This window comes from Bacillus rossius, chromosome 2, assembly GCF_032445375.1.
Source record: "Bacillus rossius redtenbacheri isolate Brsri chromosome 2, Brsri_v3, whole genome shotgun sequence".
In the NCBI taxonomy this organism is placed as follows: Eukaryota; Metazoa; Arthropoda; class Insecta; order Phasmatodea; family Bacillidae; genus Bacillus; species Bacillus rossius.
The window spans coordinates 27,373,649-27,387,811 of NC_086331.1; the positions used below are offsets into that span (position 1 = coordinate 27,373,649).

Here is a 14,163-nt window from a genome sequence, read left to right on the forward strand (position 1 = left end):
ATAGTTTTCCTGCTTCACGGTCCCTCGTGATGTTCATCCCTAAACATTGTGTTGCTGGTCCCAAGTCCTTCATGTCAAAATTCTCTTTCAGGAATTTCTTTGTGTTTTGCTTGGCATTCTTGTCATTTGAGAAAATCAATAAATCGTCAACATACACAGCTATCGCAGTAATTTGTCGCCATCACGAAAGTGATAAGACACATGGATCTGCGTCTGAGATTATGAAACAATTCTGACGTAGCACCTCATTAAGTTTCCTATTCCAGTTTCGACCAGCTTGTTTCAGTCTGTACACTGCCTTTTTCAACTTCCACGCTTTTCTGGTTTTTGTAAACCCTTTTGGGGGTGTGACGTAAATTTCTTCATCTAGGTGTCCATATAAGTATGCCGTCGTCATATCCATGTGGTCTACATCCAGGTCTTTCCTTGCTGCAAGAGATAAAAGGTATCGTACAGATGAATACTTCACAAAAGATGAATATGTTTCCCCATAATACACCCCTTCAACCTGACTGGAACCTTTCACGACAAGTCTGGCTTTGAAAACTTCTGATTCATCGTTTATGCCGGGTTTCACTTGTAACACCCACTTTGTCTTCAGGACTTTTGCGTCCTTTGGTTCATTGACCTCTTCGAAAGTATCGTTTTTAACCAGTGACAATAATTCCTTTTTCATGGCTTTCATCCACTCTACAGAATGTTCACCTTTGAGCACATCTTCCACATTTATATGTCCATCTGACAGTCTTGAACTCTCAGCATAACATATTACATGATCCTGCCATTCCATTAGTTTTCGGAGCCTGGAAGATCTTCGCATCTCTTGCTGTTCCCTTCCGACCTGTACCCTTTGTTCTTCCTTGCTAAAATTTTGAAATGATTATGTTGATTTTTCTTCCTGTTTCTCTTGTTCCTCTTGTCCAAAACCTCGAAATGGTTCTTCTTCACTCTCGTCCTCACTATGTTGCTGTTTTGGAAATTTATTCAGTCTCAAGTTCCTGTGTGGATACTTTACCGAGTAATTGCATACCCTCCTTACCTTGAGTGTGCTTCTCTTCTTGCTCCATGAACACAACATCGCGACTTATGATTAACTTTACCGTTTCATCATTTGTGAGTCTATACCCTTTCTGATTCTCGCAATAACCCACAAAAATCAATCTTTCCTTCTTTGGCTCCCACTTCTTTCTGCATGGCTTTGGAATGTGCGCCATAGCCTTGCAACCAAGACTCTCAGGTGTGACAAGTTGGGTTCAGTTTTGTCCCAAACCTTGTTCTGGAGAGCACTTGAAGGAGACAGATTTGTCAAGTAGGCAGCAGTGAGAGTTGCCTCAGCCCAATACTGCTTGGTTGGCATCTAGAAGCATCGTGCATGACTTCTCTACTAATGTCCTTTTGGCTCTCTTCGCAACGCCGTTCTGTTGTGGGCTGTGTCGTACTGTTGTTTGGTGCACAATTCCTTGTGAGGAGAGATATTTTTTCATATCTCCATTTACGTACTCGGTTCCGTTTTCGGAATGTAGAACCTTTATGGAGTGACCTGTCTGCTTCTCTACTAAGCACTTGAATTCTTTGAACACACCTGTGACCTCCGATTTTTCCTTCTAGAAATAAACATGTATGTACCTTGAATGGTCATCTATAAAAATCAGGAAGTACCTGCTGCCTCCTATGGATGGAACTTCCATAGGCCCACAAAGACCAGTGTGCACTAGGTTCAGAATGCCCTGTGAATGCCTTCCACTTATTTTGAATAGAAGACGTGAAGTTTCCTCATTACACAAAAGTTTTAATGGGTCTTTGGTCACAACATCTTCCCCCATTCCTGTTGATACCTTGGCTAGCTGTAACATGCCTTTGCGATTTAAATGCCCTAACCTACGATGCCACAGACAAGCGTGTTGTTTGGCAACATAATGACACATTTCATTGGTGTCAGTTGTGGAGAGACTATAAATACCATTTGTAAGATCGGCCTAAGCTATCAAGTTCCCATCTGGACCATATATAAAACTACCTTTGCTGTTGAAACATACCTTGTTTCCTTTGCTAACTACCTTGTTTACTGAGAGGAGATTTACAGTTGAGGTTGGTATATGTAGCACATCACTTGCCTCTACTTCAATGACTTCGTTTTACATGCAAAAATTTAAGTCCACACATCCAGAGGCCTTAGCCACAAGTAACTGTGTTGTCACATACCGTCTTGTTGTGCAAGCCTTTTTCATTGTGCGTGATGTGTGTTGATGCACAGGAGTCCAGGTACCACGAGTTTCTGGATCGCACGTCCTGAGGATCTGCAGCCAGGAACGCCTTCTTCTCACTTTGTTTGACGTTCAACTTGTTCTTTTTGTGGTCTTGTCGTTGAGTGGAACTTTTGTGTTCGCTATTGCAGAATTTCGCAATGTGGTTTGGCTGGTTGCAATTGTAGCATCTCACTGTCTTCCTTTGCCCTTGAGCTCTTGAATATAGAGCTGTCTCGTCACTGTTGCTTGTTCCCTCCATCTTAATTTCCTGCAGCAACTTCACCTCCACACTATCGCTTGTGATTGTAAGTCCAGAATTTTCCATCGCCATGATTATTGGTCGATATCTCTCGGGTAATCCGGCAAGCAGTAGGGTACCAATCCACTTGTCACTGACATGAAACTTCATCTCATTCAGTTTGTATGCGGTCGTTATTATACGATCACAGTAGTCGTCTATTGATCAACATTTCTCGTGATTCGTCGTGACTAGTACATTCAACGGACCGATGCGCCTCGTTAACCCAACCCGGAATCTTTGATTGCACCTTCCAATGCCAGCCATGCCTCAGCTGCTGTCTTGGTGTCCCTGATGTGTGAATAATTTATTTTATCCACAGACAGGACTATATGTGAATGTGCCTTCTGGTCCCTTTTCTTCCAGGCGCTGTTTTCCTCCGAACCTTGTGGCTGCGTCTCAATCACGTCCCAGAGTTCATCATGAATTAGGTAGGCTTTCATGGTGAACTTCCACGAAGAATAATTTTCGTACCCGAGAAGTTTTTCCATGACCGGCGTTCCCAATACACCCACGGTGCCAATTTTCAAGCTAGACATGTTTTTCAAAACTATAACAACAAAAATTATACCGCAATTTTTGCGACCGCATGGCGTTTTTAGGTTATCACTCTCTTGTCCCCTTTCACTTTCATACGGACTCCACGATCGGGCACTGTACAGAAACATATTTGCGAATCTGGGCCCATAACCTGTTGAGCCTTGTTTTATTGAGAAAGCATACAAACATTTTCCTTAGAGGATATTTATTTCACGACTACATTACAACACAATCCTCTCTACAGCATGGCTACCGGAAGAATGCATAGACTACAACAATAAAACAAGGAAGTCAATACTCTTACAGTGTCCTTCTGCTACCAACTTGATGATTACAAATTTACTCTTCAACAGATTTCAAGGTATATTATTTTATTAATTTTTTGCATTTATTAAACCTAACATAGTTTGCTGTAAATTATTAGCAATTTATAGTTGTGTTAGAAATTCTTTTTTTCTAATAGGGAACCTGGAAGAATAGAATTTTAAAAGGAAAAATATGTTTGGTGAATGTTATGTTGTAACTATTTACAGTTAAACTAGTGTGTGGACAGTTATGCCTTGGTGTTATATACTTATCAAGCCATTGTATTAATTAGCTGTTTGAAAATTATGATATGACAGTTAACAGCTTATCAGCCTAAAAGTGTAAATTAATATAACAAATACCATTCCTCTGTAGGAAATCTGTTTTTTTGATTTCCAAGTTTAAAAAAATGATTGTTGTACAACCTAAGGCTGTTGAAAGTTCTCATTAATGATTATACATCTGTTGCATAGGTGATGTTTAATTTTAAAGGCAGCATTGTTCAAACCAGGATGCACTTGTGCTCATAAAATTTCCAGTTGAGTTTATTTTAGTTTATTGAATCTCTTAGATCTTTTTTAGTTTGTAAAGTTTGCTCAAAAATATTGGCTTAGGTCTTGTTATACAGTACACCTATCCCTCACTTAGTACAACTAATTTGTTCCTAAAAATGCTAGTGTTATTCGAAATCGCTTATTCTGAAGCATTAGTTTCCATAAATAGCAAGGCTAATTTATTTAATGTGTTCCAAAATTGTGTAGGAAAATATACTTTACGTAATATAAATGCGTTGAATAACACTCAACTATAAATATGTCACACCATTTATCTTTATATGCCTCCCATCGCATCGTGGTTATGTACTTTATCGTCAGTCGGCTGGCTGACTTGCCGGCCCGGGCGTGACCTTCAACTCATGTCGCGTACCTTTCCAAACCGTCCTTTACTGACAGTGAAACCGATATTACTGTCCGGGTAATTACATTTTAATTTTTCAAAAATTAAAGTGCTTATTCATGTATCACTACCTGGTTCACACCAATCCTGGCAGGCCAGTGATTATTTTTTCATTGCAACATTCATTTAACAACCTTTTCCATGTGAATCATCTGTTCATTTCTGTTCCGGTATCTAATGTCAAATATATTCCCACTAGTACAACCAACAGCATCAGACTTATATAAACTTTTGGTAAGAGTCCTTATTTCGTACAATTATGCGCACAGTTGACTTGCTTAAAACTAAAGTGCGACCTACATAAGTGTGGCCTTCATGACAATCTGCGCGCTGTAATACTTCTAGTTTTGTCTCAAATACTTGAACACAATGCATTATGAGTTATCAAGCACGTACAGTTATCGGCAGATGAATAGGCAGACGTTGCTTTTGTTTGAGTGAATTCCATACCACTGGCTAGACTGAATTTACGGCCCGGTTTTCTGGCTAGGCGAAAATGGTACAGCATGGCGGCATACATGCGGACGTAAAAACATTTGGTCCTTTACACTCCATTGCCGCAATTTAACTTGCCATAGCTGATGTTTGTACAACAGCCGATAGCATAGACAGACCTGCTTCCCCCCTTGTTTGGCTAACTGTATACCATGGCACATCTGTTGTTTACAGAAGTTGAAACAGACTTTGTGGCGTCATGCTTGACTTTTTTTTTTTGCCTGCCGCGATTTCGTGCTAACTGTAATTTACAGACGTGCTATTCAAGACTGGGGCAGTAAAATTCACATTGCGCTAAATGAATCTGCGCAATCTGAAGACGTGCTAAGGAGGGATAGATGTACACAATAATACAGTGACAACAAATGACAGTAAACTAACAAATATTTATTCTAATATTTCTTTTTCTGCATCTGTTATCAGTTATATAGAGAGAGCAATCTAAAAAAAAAAGACTGATAACAATTTACAATTATAGGTGTATATTTTTATTGATTATAATGCAAACATTCATTGACATTAGAAATAATGGCCAACTAAGAAATCTTTAATTTTTTCTTTAATAAGCTGTCTGTTTGAAAAGCTATGTCGAGGCCTTCTGGTTTTATAGCTTGCTTGCTGAGTTAAAAGGCTCTTTGTTTGAAAAGTTAAGTTTACAAGTGGCAGATGTAAATGGTTTTTTATTTATTATGTTCTGCATGTAAAAATATTTCATTTTCTGAAATCATGTATGAATATTATGACATCGGAAACAGCTGCTGAAAAACTGATTTCTAGTTTGTCTCTGATGATGTAAATGTATTTGAGATGTTAAGCCCACCTAGCAGACACCTGTCAGTTTGTTTCAATCTGTAAAATTGTTATCGCATGGGTTTGCCTTTGCTTTTTCATCTCATTTTGGATTTTTTTTGTTTTTATGTTTTTAAAGAGGGCACTATTTTCTGTCAAACCTTTTGTGCCAGTTACTATGATGTCTCAGTATTCCAATCTTCTGAGAGGAAAAGGCATCAGAATGTATTTTTGTTAAATCAGGGTTTAATAATTATTCTCATATTTGTATGTCAAGCTGTGTTTCGTATTTAGTTTTGGAAAAAAATCATAAGTGGTAAATAAAATTCCTGTATATAGTTCAAAGGCTTTTAATAAATATTTAAATATATTTTGTTCAATGATTTGTACAAATACAAGTTATTAAAATTTGGCTCATAAAATATTTGATTTTTTTACATTCCTGTCTAAAATTTGAATTTATCCTTATGTGAATAATTATAAATATTTGCAAATATAAATATACTACTGTAGTACATTGTGCTGTAAAAAGATATTGACTGAAAGGATGTTATCTGTTTTTATTTGTAGGTATATAATGAGGCAGTTATTTGAAGCTTTGGATCATGTTCATTCACACAACATAGTTCACAGGGACTTGAAGCCAGAAAATATACTCTTGGATGATAACTTCAATATAAAATTAACAGATTTTGGATTTGCCAAATTGCTGCAACCTGGAGAACAATTGTTTGGTATGTATTAGGTGCAAAAAAAATTTTTTGAAGTGTTAGGTAATGCATAATGTGAAATAGAAGTTACAATATAGGTTTTTAAAATGGTTATAAAATTTTATAGTGGAAATCAATTATTTTAAATCATTCTTGAAACTAAAAAATTTCTTATTAAATTTTGATTAAGCAATCAAAATTTTATTTTTCAAAACAGATTGAACTGCGGCCAAACATTTATTTTTATGTCAGTGAGAAGGTTTCGATGTTGGTTAATTCTTCTGTAATAACTTTACATTAGATAGATATGAAGTCATATGCATTTTCTTGTAAGTTTATTTTACCTTGTATTCAACAGATAGCAGATAAAGAGATGTAACTTGATGAGGTTGATGTATCATTTGTAATCGTTTTTGGTTATGATGTAAATAAGTTTTGAAAATAAATAAGGCCTTCGTCTGATAATGAGATTTGTAATTCTCAGAGTTTGTAACATTGAAATAAGTGAAAATATTTCTTGAAAATTGTGATAGATTTTATTTTCAAGTAAATTTAAATTGTTTGAGGAACAGTCACATTTTAGACTGTGCAAGAATGACTGCTACATGATATATAGTAATTAAAGGCCTAATTGACAATTATCAATGAATGTAATTGTAAATAATATCAAATTTATTATGTGAATAAAAACAATGAATTGAAAATATTAAGGCTACATGTGTATAATTTATTAGGTACAGTGGCAACTCGAATGAGATGAAAGAATGGCATTTGGTGCAATCGTCTGTCCTACATGAAGGATATCACACTAAGCTGAGGTGATTAGGTCATGGTGAAGCAACAGAAATGAAAAGGCTGAAAGGAGAAAAAACACACTGTATTTTACTACACTAATCATGATAATTCTGATAGAAATAATTGGTTTGTCTACCAGGGATGAATGAGGGAAATAATTTGTTTTTAAACACTACTGAATACTCTTGTTGTTTCCGGCCCGAGACAGGTTCAGCACTGATGAAGTGGTGCTAATTCTCATTGGAGCCGGCTAGTCTATTTGAGGGATAAATCTGTTGTCGAGCCTGAAGAATTTGAATTGGGTGCAGCAGCATTGGAATGCATTCTGTGAGGGGTAATAGAAGTACCCTAAGTAAACACACTGGTTCACAGAAACATGTTTTATGTTTCCCACTTGTGAAAAATCCGCTAGGAATCAAACTATAACGGCCTTGGTGTGAGGGGAGTCTTCTGGCCACTCACCCACTGTACACATTCCTGCTTAATGTTATTTTTCAAGAAGTGTGATTTTTTTTTTCTATAAATAGTTTTTCATTGTTTCAGATTTGTGTGGTACTCCTGGCTACCTTGCACCAGAAGTACTTCGTTGCAACATGTATGAGGGGGTTGAAGGCTATGGTCATGAGATTGATTTGTAAGGGTAATATAATACTTATATCTTTATGATTATTCCTACAGCCTTTATTTGTATTGGTCTGCTCAAAGCAAAAATGAAACAAGTATTTTTCCTTTGTAACCGCTGCATGATTAGCTAAGCACTGTGCTGTATTTAGTCTGCTGAATGTGGCAAATGTTTAAAATTTTATATCACCAACTTCTAAATAATGGATAGTTTGGCAAAAAGGGTTTGGAATTTCACTAGACGAACAATTTCAACTAAGCATTATATCTGTTGCCATTTATTCACTGTCCCTTGCCAGAAAATATCAAAAAGATCAGCCAGTCTCTCCAATTGTGGACGAGTACTAGTCATGGAATGTGTTCAGCCTTTGCCCAATCTGGCAAAACAAATGCAGTAGACATATTCATAGAAATATGTGGATAATTAGTTTTATTTTATTTTGCATTCTTTATACAGTGTTGTTTTTCCACAAAAGTGCTTTGGTAATTGGCTTGAGGTTCACTAAGATAGGTTTTGACATTTTCTTCATATGATTCTTGTTTAGGCTGATTCCTGCAGATGTATCAGTTTCTAAGCAGTGAAAATTGTGTTTTGTTGTAAATTTTGTGACAGTTATATGCTACAAATTATCCTGTATTTCCAACTATTTATATTTGTAACTTAACTTTTTCCTTGACTAATTGCATCATAGTAACATATTAGGTTTTCATTTTGTGTGTTTCCATAGCTCAATAACACATGCAAACTAGCTTTTTTTGTCACATTATAATGAAAAAAATAATACTTTAAAATTTTTATTTAGAAAAAAAAAATTAAAAATCAACATGGCTGGTGAAACCGATCTTCAGGGATATTGTACACCTCCAGCTTGGATTTGAGGGTGTTTTGATATAATTCTAAATTAAATTAAATTATTTAAACAAATTATTCACATGACAAAGCATAAATAGTTTATTTCTAATTGTGTTTACTTTACAATCTGGTATAAATTAACAGAACCTCTAATTGCAAGCAACTGCACATGACCTAATATTTACACTGGCCTGCGAATGTTGACTTCATGAAGCACCCTGTTCTTCGTATAATGAAGCAGTACATGATTATGCCGGGCAAGGGGTTGCCCCCCCCCCCCCTTTTCTTTTTTGACCCAGCGCTCTTAGCCGATAGGCCCTACCGCCCTGGGGCCCCCATGGGCATGGATGCGGATACGCCGCATACGCAACCAGGAAGAGCGTTAGAGCTTTTAGCTATACACAGAGGCTGAGGCTACCCATCCCAGCTTATGTACCACCTCCGGCCCCCTACTCCACTCAGCTCACCAGAAAGTTGGATGCTCCCTTAGCCCTCTGGAGTTGTCATCACTTCTGGCGCCTACCCCAGTCTCCCGCCTCACACTGGGACTCCTCAATCACCCAGCGAACCCGCGGTCTGGTGGAGGCCTACCCAACCTCTCCCAGCTAGCCAGGCTGGTGAACCGGAGCTGTCTTCGTCGCTCACTACGTCAGCACGTCAAAGGGCTAGGGAACCCTGATGCTTGCCCCTAAAGCACTCGGGGCACCACTCCCAAGTACGAGTCCTACCCAGCAAGAATCCTGGGCCTTTGAGGAAACCTCAGCGGGGCACCATTCAAACATGGTGAATTCTCCCCGTACTACGACCAACTTTTGGTCTACTCGGCAGACTGTTCGCCGGTAGCTTGACCAGACCATCACGCTTCAGAGTGCAGCCGCGGGGTGTCCTCGTCGCCTCGGAAAACCCTCCGACCCGCCGTACCTCGGCCCGACGGGTTTACAGCCGGTTAAGGCCCGGATGTGACTGCACTCGTAGGGCGACGACCGCCGTCAGCCCCAGCTGGAAAATGGCAACTACAGTGCCCGGGCAGGAGGCACCTGGGGGTTGCCTCAATACCTCCACAGACTTCTAGGCTAAAGGGGAAACCTCGCCGAGCAGTTTACAGCCCGTTTTTAGGCCCGGTTACCCGCCTGCAGACCCCACCTCCAGATAGGTCAGGCCCACTCCCACCATGAAGCAGTACAGCAAGCTGCAGCTACATTTTTTAACATAAAAAGGGACAGGGTGTAATCTTTTAAAGGGAGAGGGTGGACTGTGTCCTTAGCACCGCCAGATGTTGCTTTATTTATATTCATAATACCAGTTTTATACAGTATCTATCATCAGATCAAATTGGTATTTTTGTCACAACCAGGGAAACCCTGCATAATTCTCAGTTATAGTTCTGCTGATGGGTTTTAAAGCCTGTCTTTTCTGCACATGCTTGGTGTAAGGAAGGGATATCAAGAGACCATTGATGGTTATCATTGTATGCCTCTTTTCTTCTGCCATAAAAACTTTACAGCTTTATTTACAAAAATAATTGATTATATATATCAATCATTTTGGTAGTCCCTAACATATTTTATGTTTATTCTTTTTTTCAGTATTGATAAATACAAAAAAAAAGCTTTATTGATGGCTGCATATTGCTCCCAAGATAGGCAGAGCATAATAAACTTAGGTAGTGATACTCCACATGACATTTGAAATATATTGTGCTAGTCCTCACATCTGTATGCTTATATTAATGAATTGGAATTGAGTACCAGAGAAATTGGGTTTATGAAACTTATTTGCCATTGAATTTTTGCTTAAGAGTTAAACTGAAGCTGCAAGTCTTTTAACAAAGAATTATTCATGTCAGCCTCTAAGTTCCTCAAATTTTTGATATTGGATGAAAATTTGATTACTCTTGATATGTTTTCTTTAAAAATAGTTTTTGGCAATTTTTTCATCACACAGAAGTAATTTATTTTTTGTTTGTTATTTTAATGACAAGTTATGTCCACCTACTGCTAATAAAGTTTGTTGCCAATTACATTGAGAATAACTCTTGACTAATTAAAAACTTTGCTATAGAAACACCATAAAATTTGTGTGAATCCATTTAAAATTCAGAGTATTGGGCTTGATTATCTAGCATGATACCACCATTTAATGCATTTTTGTAATTCAACTGTAAAATAAGTTGTGGTATACTAAATTTAGCATGTGAATTTGATGGATACATTATTAATGATCTCATTAATTTTCCTATAAGTGTGTATATAGATGTTAATATAGTTTAGTAATTTACTGAAAGTATATTATAAAAAGTTCTCATTTTCAGGTGGGCATGTGGTGTAATAATGTTCACATTGTAAGTATTATCTTTACTACTTAATAAAAACACATTAATATGTATAAGTTTAATCATTTTCAGTATATAATTTCACTTGAAGAGTTTACTAATTTATTTATAAGTTAAATATTTTAAAATGGAATTGGTTTTTTAAGAGTAACTGTTGGAACTATTTATTTAACATAGATTTGGAATTGTTACTTTGTCCTGTTAACAGAGCCAAATAAAACTATTTTTTCTGTTTGTACAACTGGAGGAGTTTTGTAAAAGGAGATGGAAAAAGTGAGCGTTGAGAAAGTATCAATTATCCTGAAGCTCTCCATAAACAATATTGATGACACTGAAAGTAGTTTTGGTTTCTATAATCAACAATACTCACTGGAAAAAAAAATGGAAATTTTATATAAAAAATTCTCTGAAGATGAAAGAAATAATTTTCAATTATAGCTCAGGTAGTATCACGTAAAAATTTTAATTTGACAAAAATATAAATTTTTTTCAAGAGCAAGGCACTTTCAGTTAGGTACTGATGTTGCAAAAATAAACACTATCATTTGAACATCAGGAGTTGCACTTGTATATTAACGTGAATGAGTCTTGTTAAATGTGTTTGCAATATCATAAATGTTTAGTAGAAATATGTTTTTGCATGAAGATTGAGCTATTCCTGCCCAAAACCTCCATCATAAACTTGTAGGGCAGGCAGAAGATTATTTAACCACAATATCCAGTAAACCACAAGGGGCTCTGAGTCTAGGGTAAACTGTTAATAAAATGTGCACAAATGTGAAGAATGGCCAACAAAAGGTTTGGTACGAGCTATGAATGTCAACATAAACAGAACAATGGTAATCATTATCATTTGATTTACATTTGTAGGGTTTGTCTTAGAGTGGAATCTAACATAAATTTATAATATTTGAAGCTTTACCCAAGTTTTTTGACATATAATATTCAGATAAATTAAAGGTTAGGTATAATTGCCTAACGTCAAATAACAATGAAGGAACCATAGATAGTCAGGACAAACCATTATCTTTTGTTATTAACCAAATACAGTTATCAAAAACTAAATAGAGCTATTTTCACATTTAATCACTTAAAAAGTTCAGTTAAAAATTTTGTATCTCAAGTAATTGGAGGTTGACAATGTGAAATATATTTTTTTTTTTTTTAGCTCTTTCATCATTCTGACTTTAATTCCCCTGAGCCCTTATAAATCCACCTCCTGTAATCTTAATTTATGTAGGTTTATTTTGTTCTTCTAAATGTGAACTCAGTTACTGTAGAATGATTCCAGTCTTTTGAAGATACTGTTAGTTACAATGTATTATTTTAATTATTTCCTGTAATAGTGCTGATACTGAAGATTATTCATGGTTCTCTATTTGCCCTTTCTTTTCAGACTAGTAGGTTGTCCACCGTTTTGGCACCGTAAGCAAATGGTTATGTTACGTAATATCATGGAAGGAAATTATTCATTTGCATCGCCAGAGTGGACAGATATAACGGGTAAAGTTAGTTTTAAAAATTATGTTAAAGTTATTTGTAGTTACTATAATGCATGTTTGTAAACAAGACGAAAGTCGAACATGATTGTGATAGCTCATGTATTTCTGTGTTGTGACACCCCTTCTTGTGGTATCAAGAAAGTTTTGTGAAAAGCTGCATATGTTTTACTTAAACTTTAGCAGATTTTCACTCCCATGATGGCAGAAAATGTGGTCGACAGCCAACAAGCAGCCTAGAACTGTTGTTGGGATGTAGTTTGTCAAATAGATACACAAGGATTTTTTTTGTGTAGTCTGGGCATCCTGATTTAAGGTATACCATGGTTTTCTGAGATGACTCCGTGCAAATGCTGGGATGTCTCCTTACTACAAACCATTGCCGAGTCCTGTCATAGCATTCCTGGCATGTGTTGTATGTGTCTGTTGACCTTCCAGTTGACAACACTTAGAGTCCTAATAAAATAAATGTGATTTCACTTGCAGTTTCTTCTTGGAATGTACAGCTTGTTCCAAGATTCTATGCTCAATTTCAAGGTGTGGTAGGTGAGATAATTGTGCTGTGGTCATCTAGAAACATTCAACTCATTCATGTGTGAACCTGAAGTTGTGTACTCCTAGCAATGTTACGCCTTCCTTCAAGTTGAGTTTAGCAATACAATATGACTTTTCCGTTTTTTTTTTTTTGTTTTTTTTTTTTGCTTTTCTGTTCCTTTCAGCACATAGATATGGAGGGGGGGGGGGGGAGGGACGGTTTTTTGAAGCTGTTTCTTTGGTTGTGTTCTATGTCTCTTACCATTGTGAGACATTGGTTGTTACCTTCCACCTTTAACATGCCACTTTTCTTCCTAGCCATTTGCATGTGTTTGGTACTAATGTGCACATTGTCAGTATGTATATAATGGTTGCTTCGCAGCTGTTTCTGTTGCCTTCATTTGTTCTTGTATTATTGCTTTTCTCTCTCTCTTTCTCTTCTCCCCCTAGTGCATTGCGGTTTTCTTGTTTCATGCCTCCATTGTAAGTGATTGTGCTCAATTGAATGTGTACATATGCTGTTTCATTTCAGTAAGCTTAAGATGTTGGCATTTGTGGACATATACTTCTTAATCAGTTTTGCTGTGTACTTGAATTCTTTAATGCCATAATGTCTTAGAATATTAATAGCATTGTCAAATTTTTAAAACAGATTTTTCCTTACTTATGACAGATGCACCAAAAGACTTGATTCGTAAGCTGCTGGTTGTTGACCCAAAAAAAAGACTAACAATCAGAGAAGCGCTCTCTCATCCATTCTTTAAACTTATGGTAAGTGTATTCAATGTATGCATCTTTTGTTTGCTTTTAACTGTCCAAAACCATTTCTAAGAATGGCGTAGATTGCAAGATACTTTTGGTGATAGTTAAGAGATGTTTTGTTGCTTTGCAGCTGTTTCCTGCAATGCATTCATTTTCTTATTGCATAGTACTACAGCTTTCTTTTGGTTCCTTTGTTATTATAGCCTACTGTCTGCTGAGCTTCTTTCCCACTAAAATTTTTTCCTCTAGCCCATTTAACTGTTTCTTTGGTTGTATGCCAAGCCTTTTTCTGTCTATTACCTTCCCCTTCGATGGCACTTTCAATATAGGTGCACCTTCAGTGACACCATCACTATACTTTAATATGGCTCACGTGCACACACTGTAAATTCTAATTTTTATGTATTTAGTCAATCTTATATGCAG

At 36.7% G+C, this 14,163-nt stretch overlaps 1 protein-coding gene across 1 annotated transcript in view; it reads left to right on the top strand.

Annotated features, from left to right (window-relative positions):
- Window positions 1–14,163, top strand: part of LOC134529192 (phosphorylase b kinase gamma catalytic chain, skeletal muscle/heart isoform) — a 44,551-nt gene that overhangs the window by 16,815 nt on the left and 13,573 nt on the right. Inside the window, exons 4-8 of the mRNA XM_063363035.1 lie at window positions 6,202–6,365; window positions 7,680–7,770; window positions 10,922–10,951; window positions 12,339–12,445; window positions 13,649–13,746. Coding sequence (XP_063219105.1) covers window positions 6,202–6,365; window positions 7,680–7,770; window positions 10,922–10,951; window positions 12,339–12,445; window positions 13,649–13,746 — 490 coding nt within the window. The remainder of the gene's footprint in view (window positions 1–6,201; window positions 6,366–7,679; window positions 7,771–10,921; window positions 10,952–12,338; window positions 12,446–13,648; window positions 13,747–14,163) is intronic.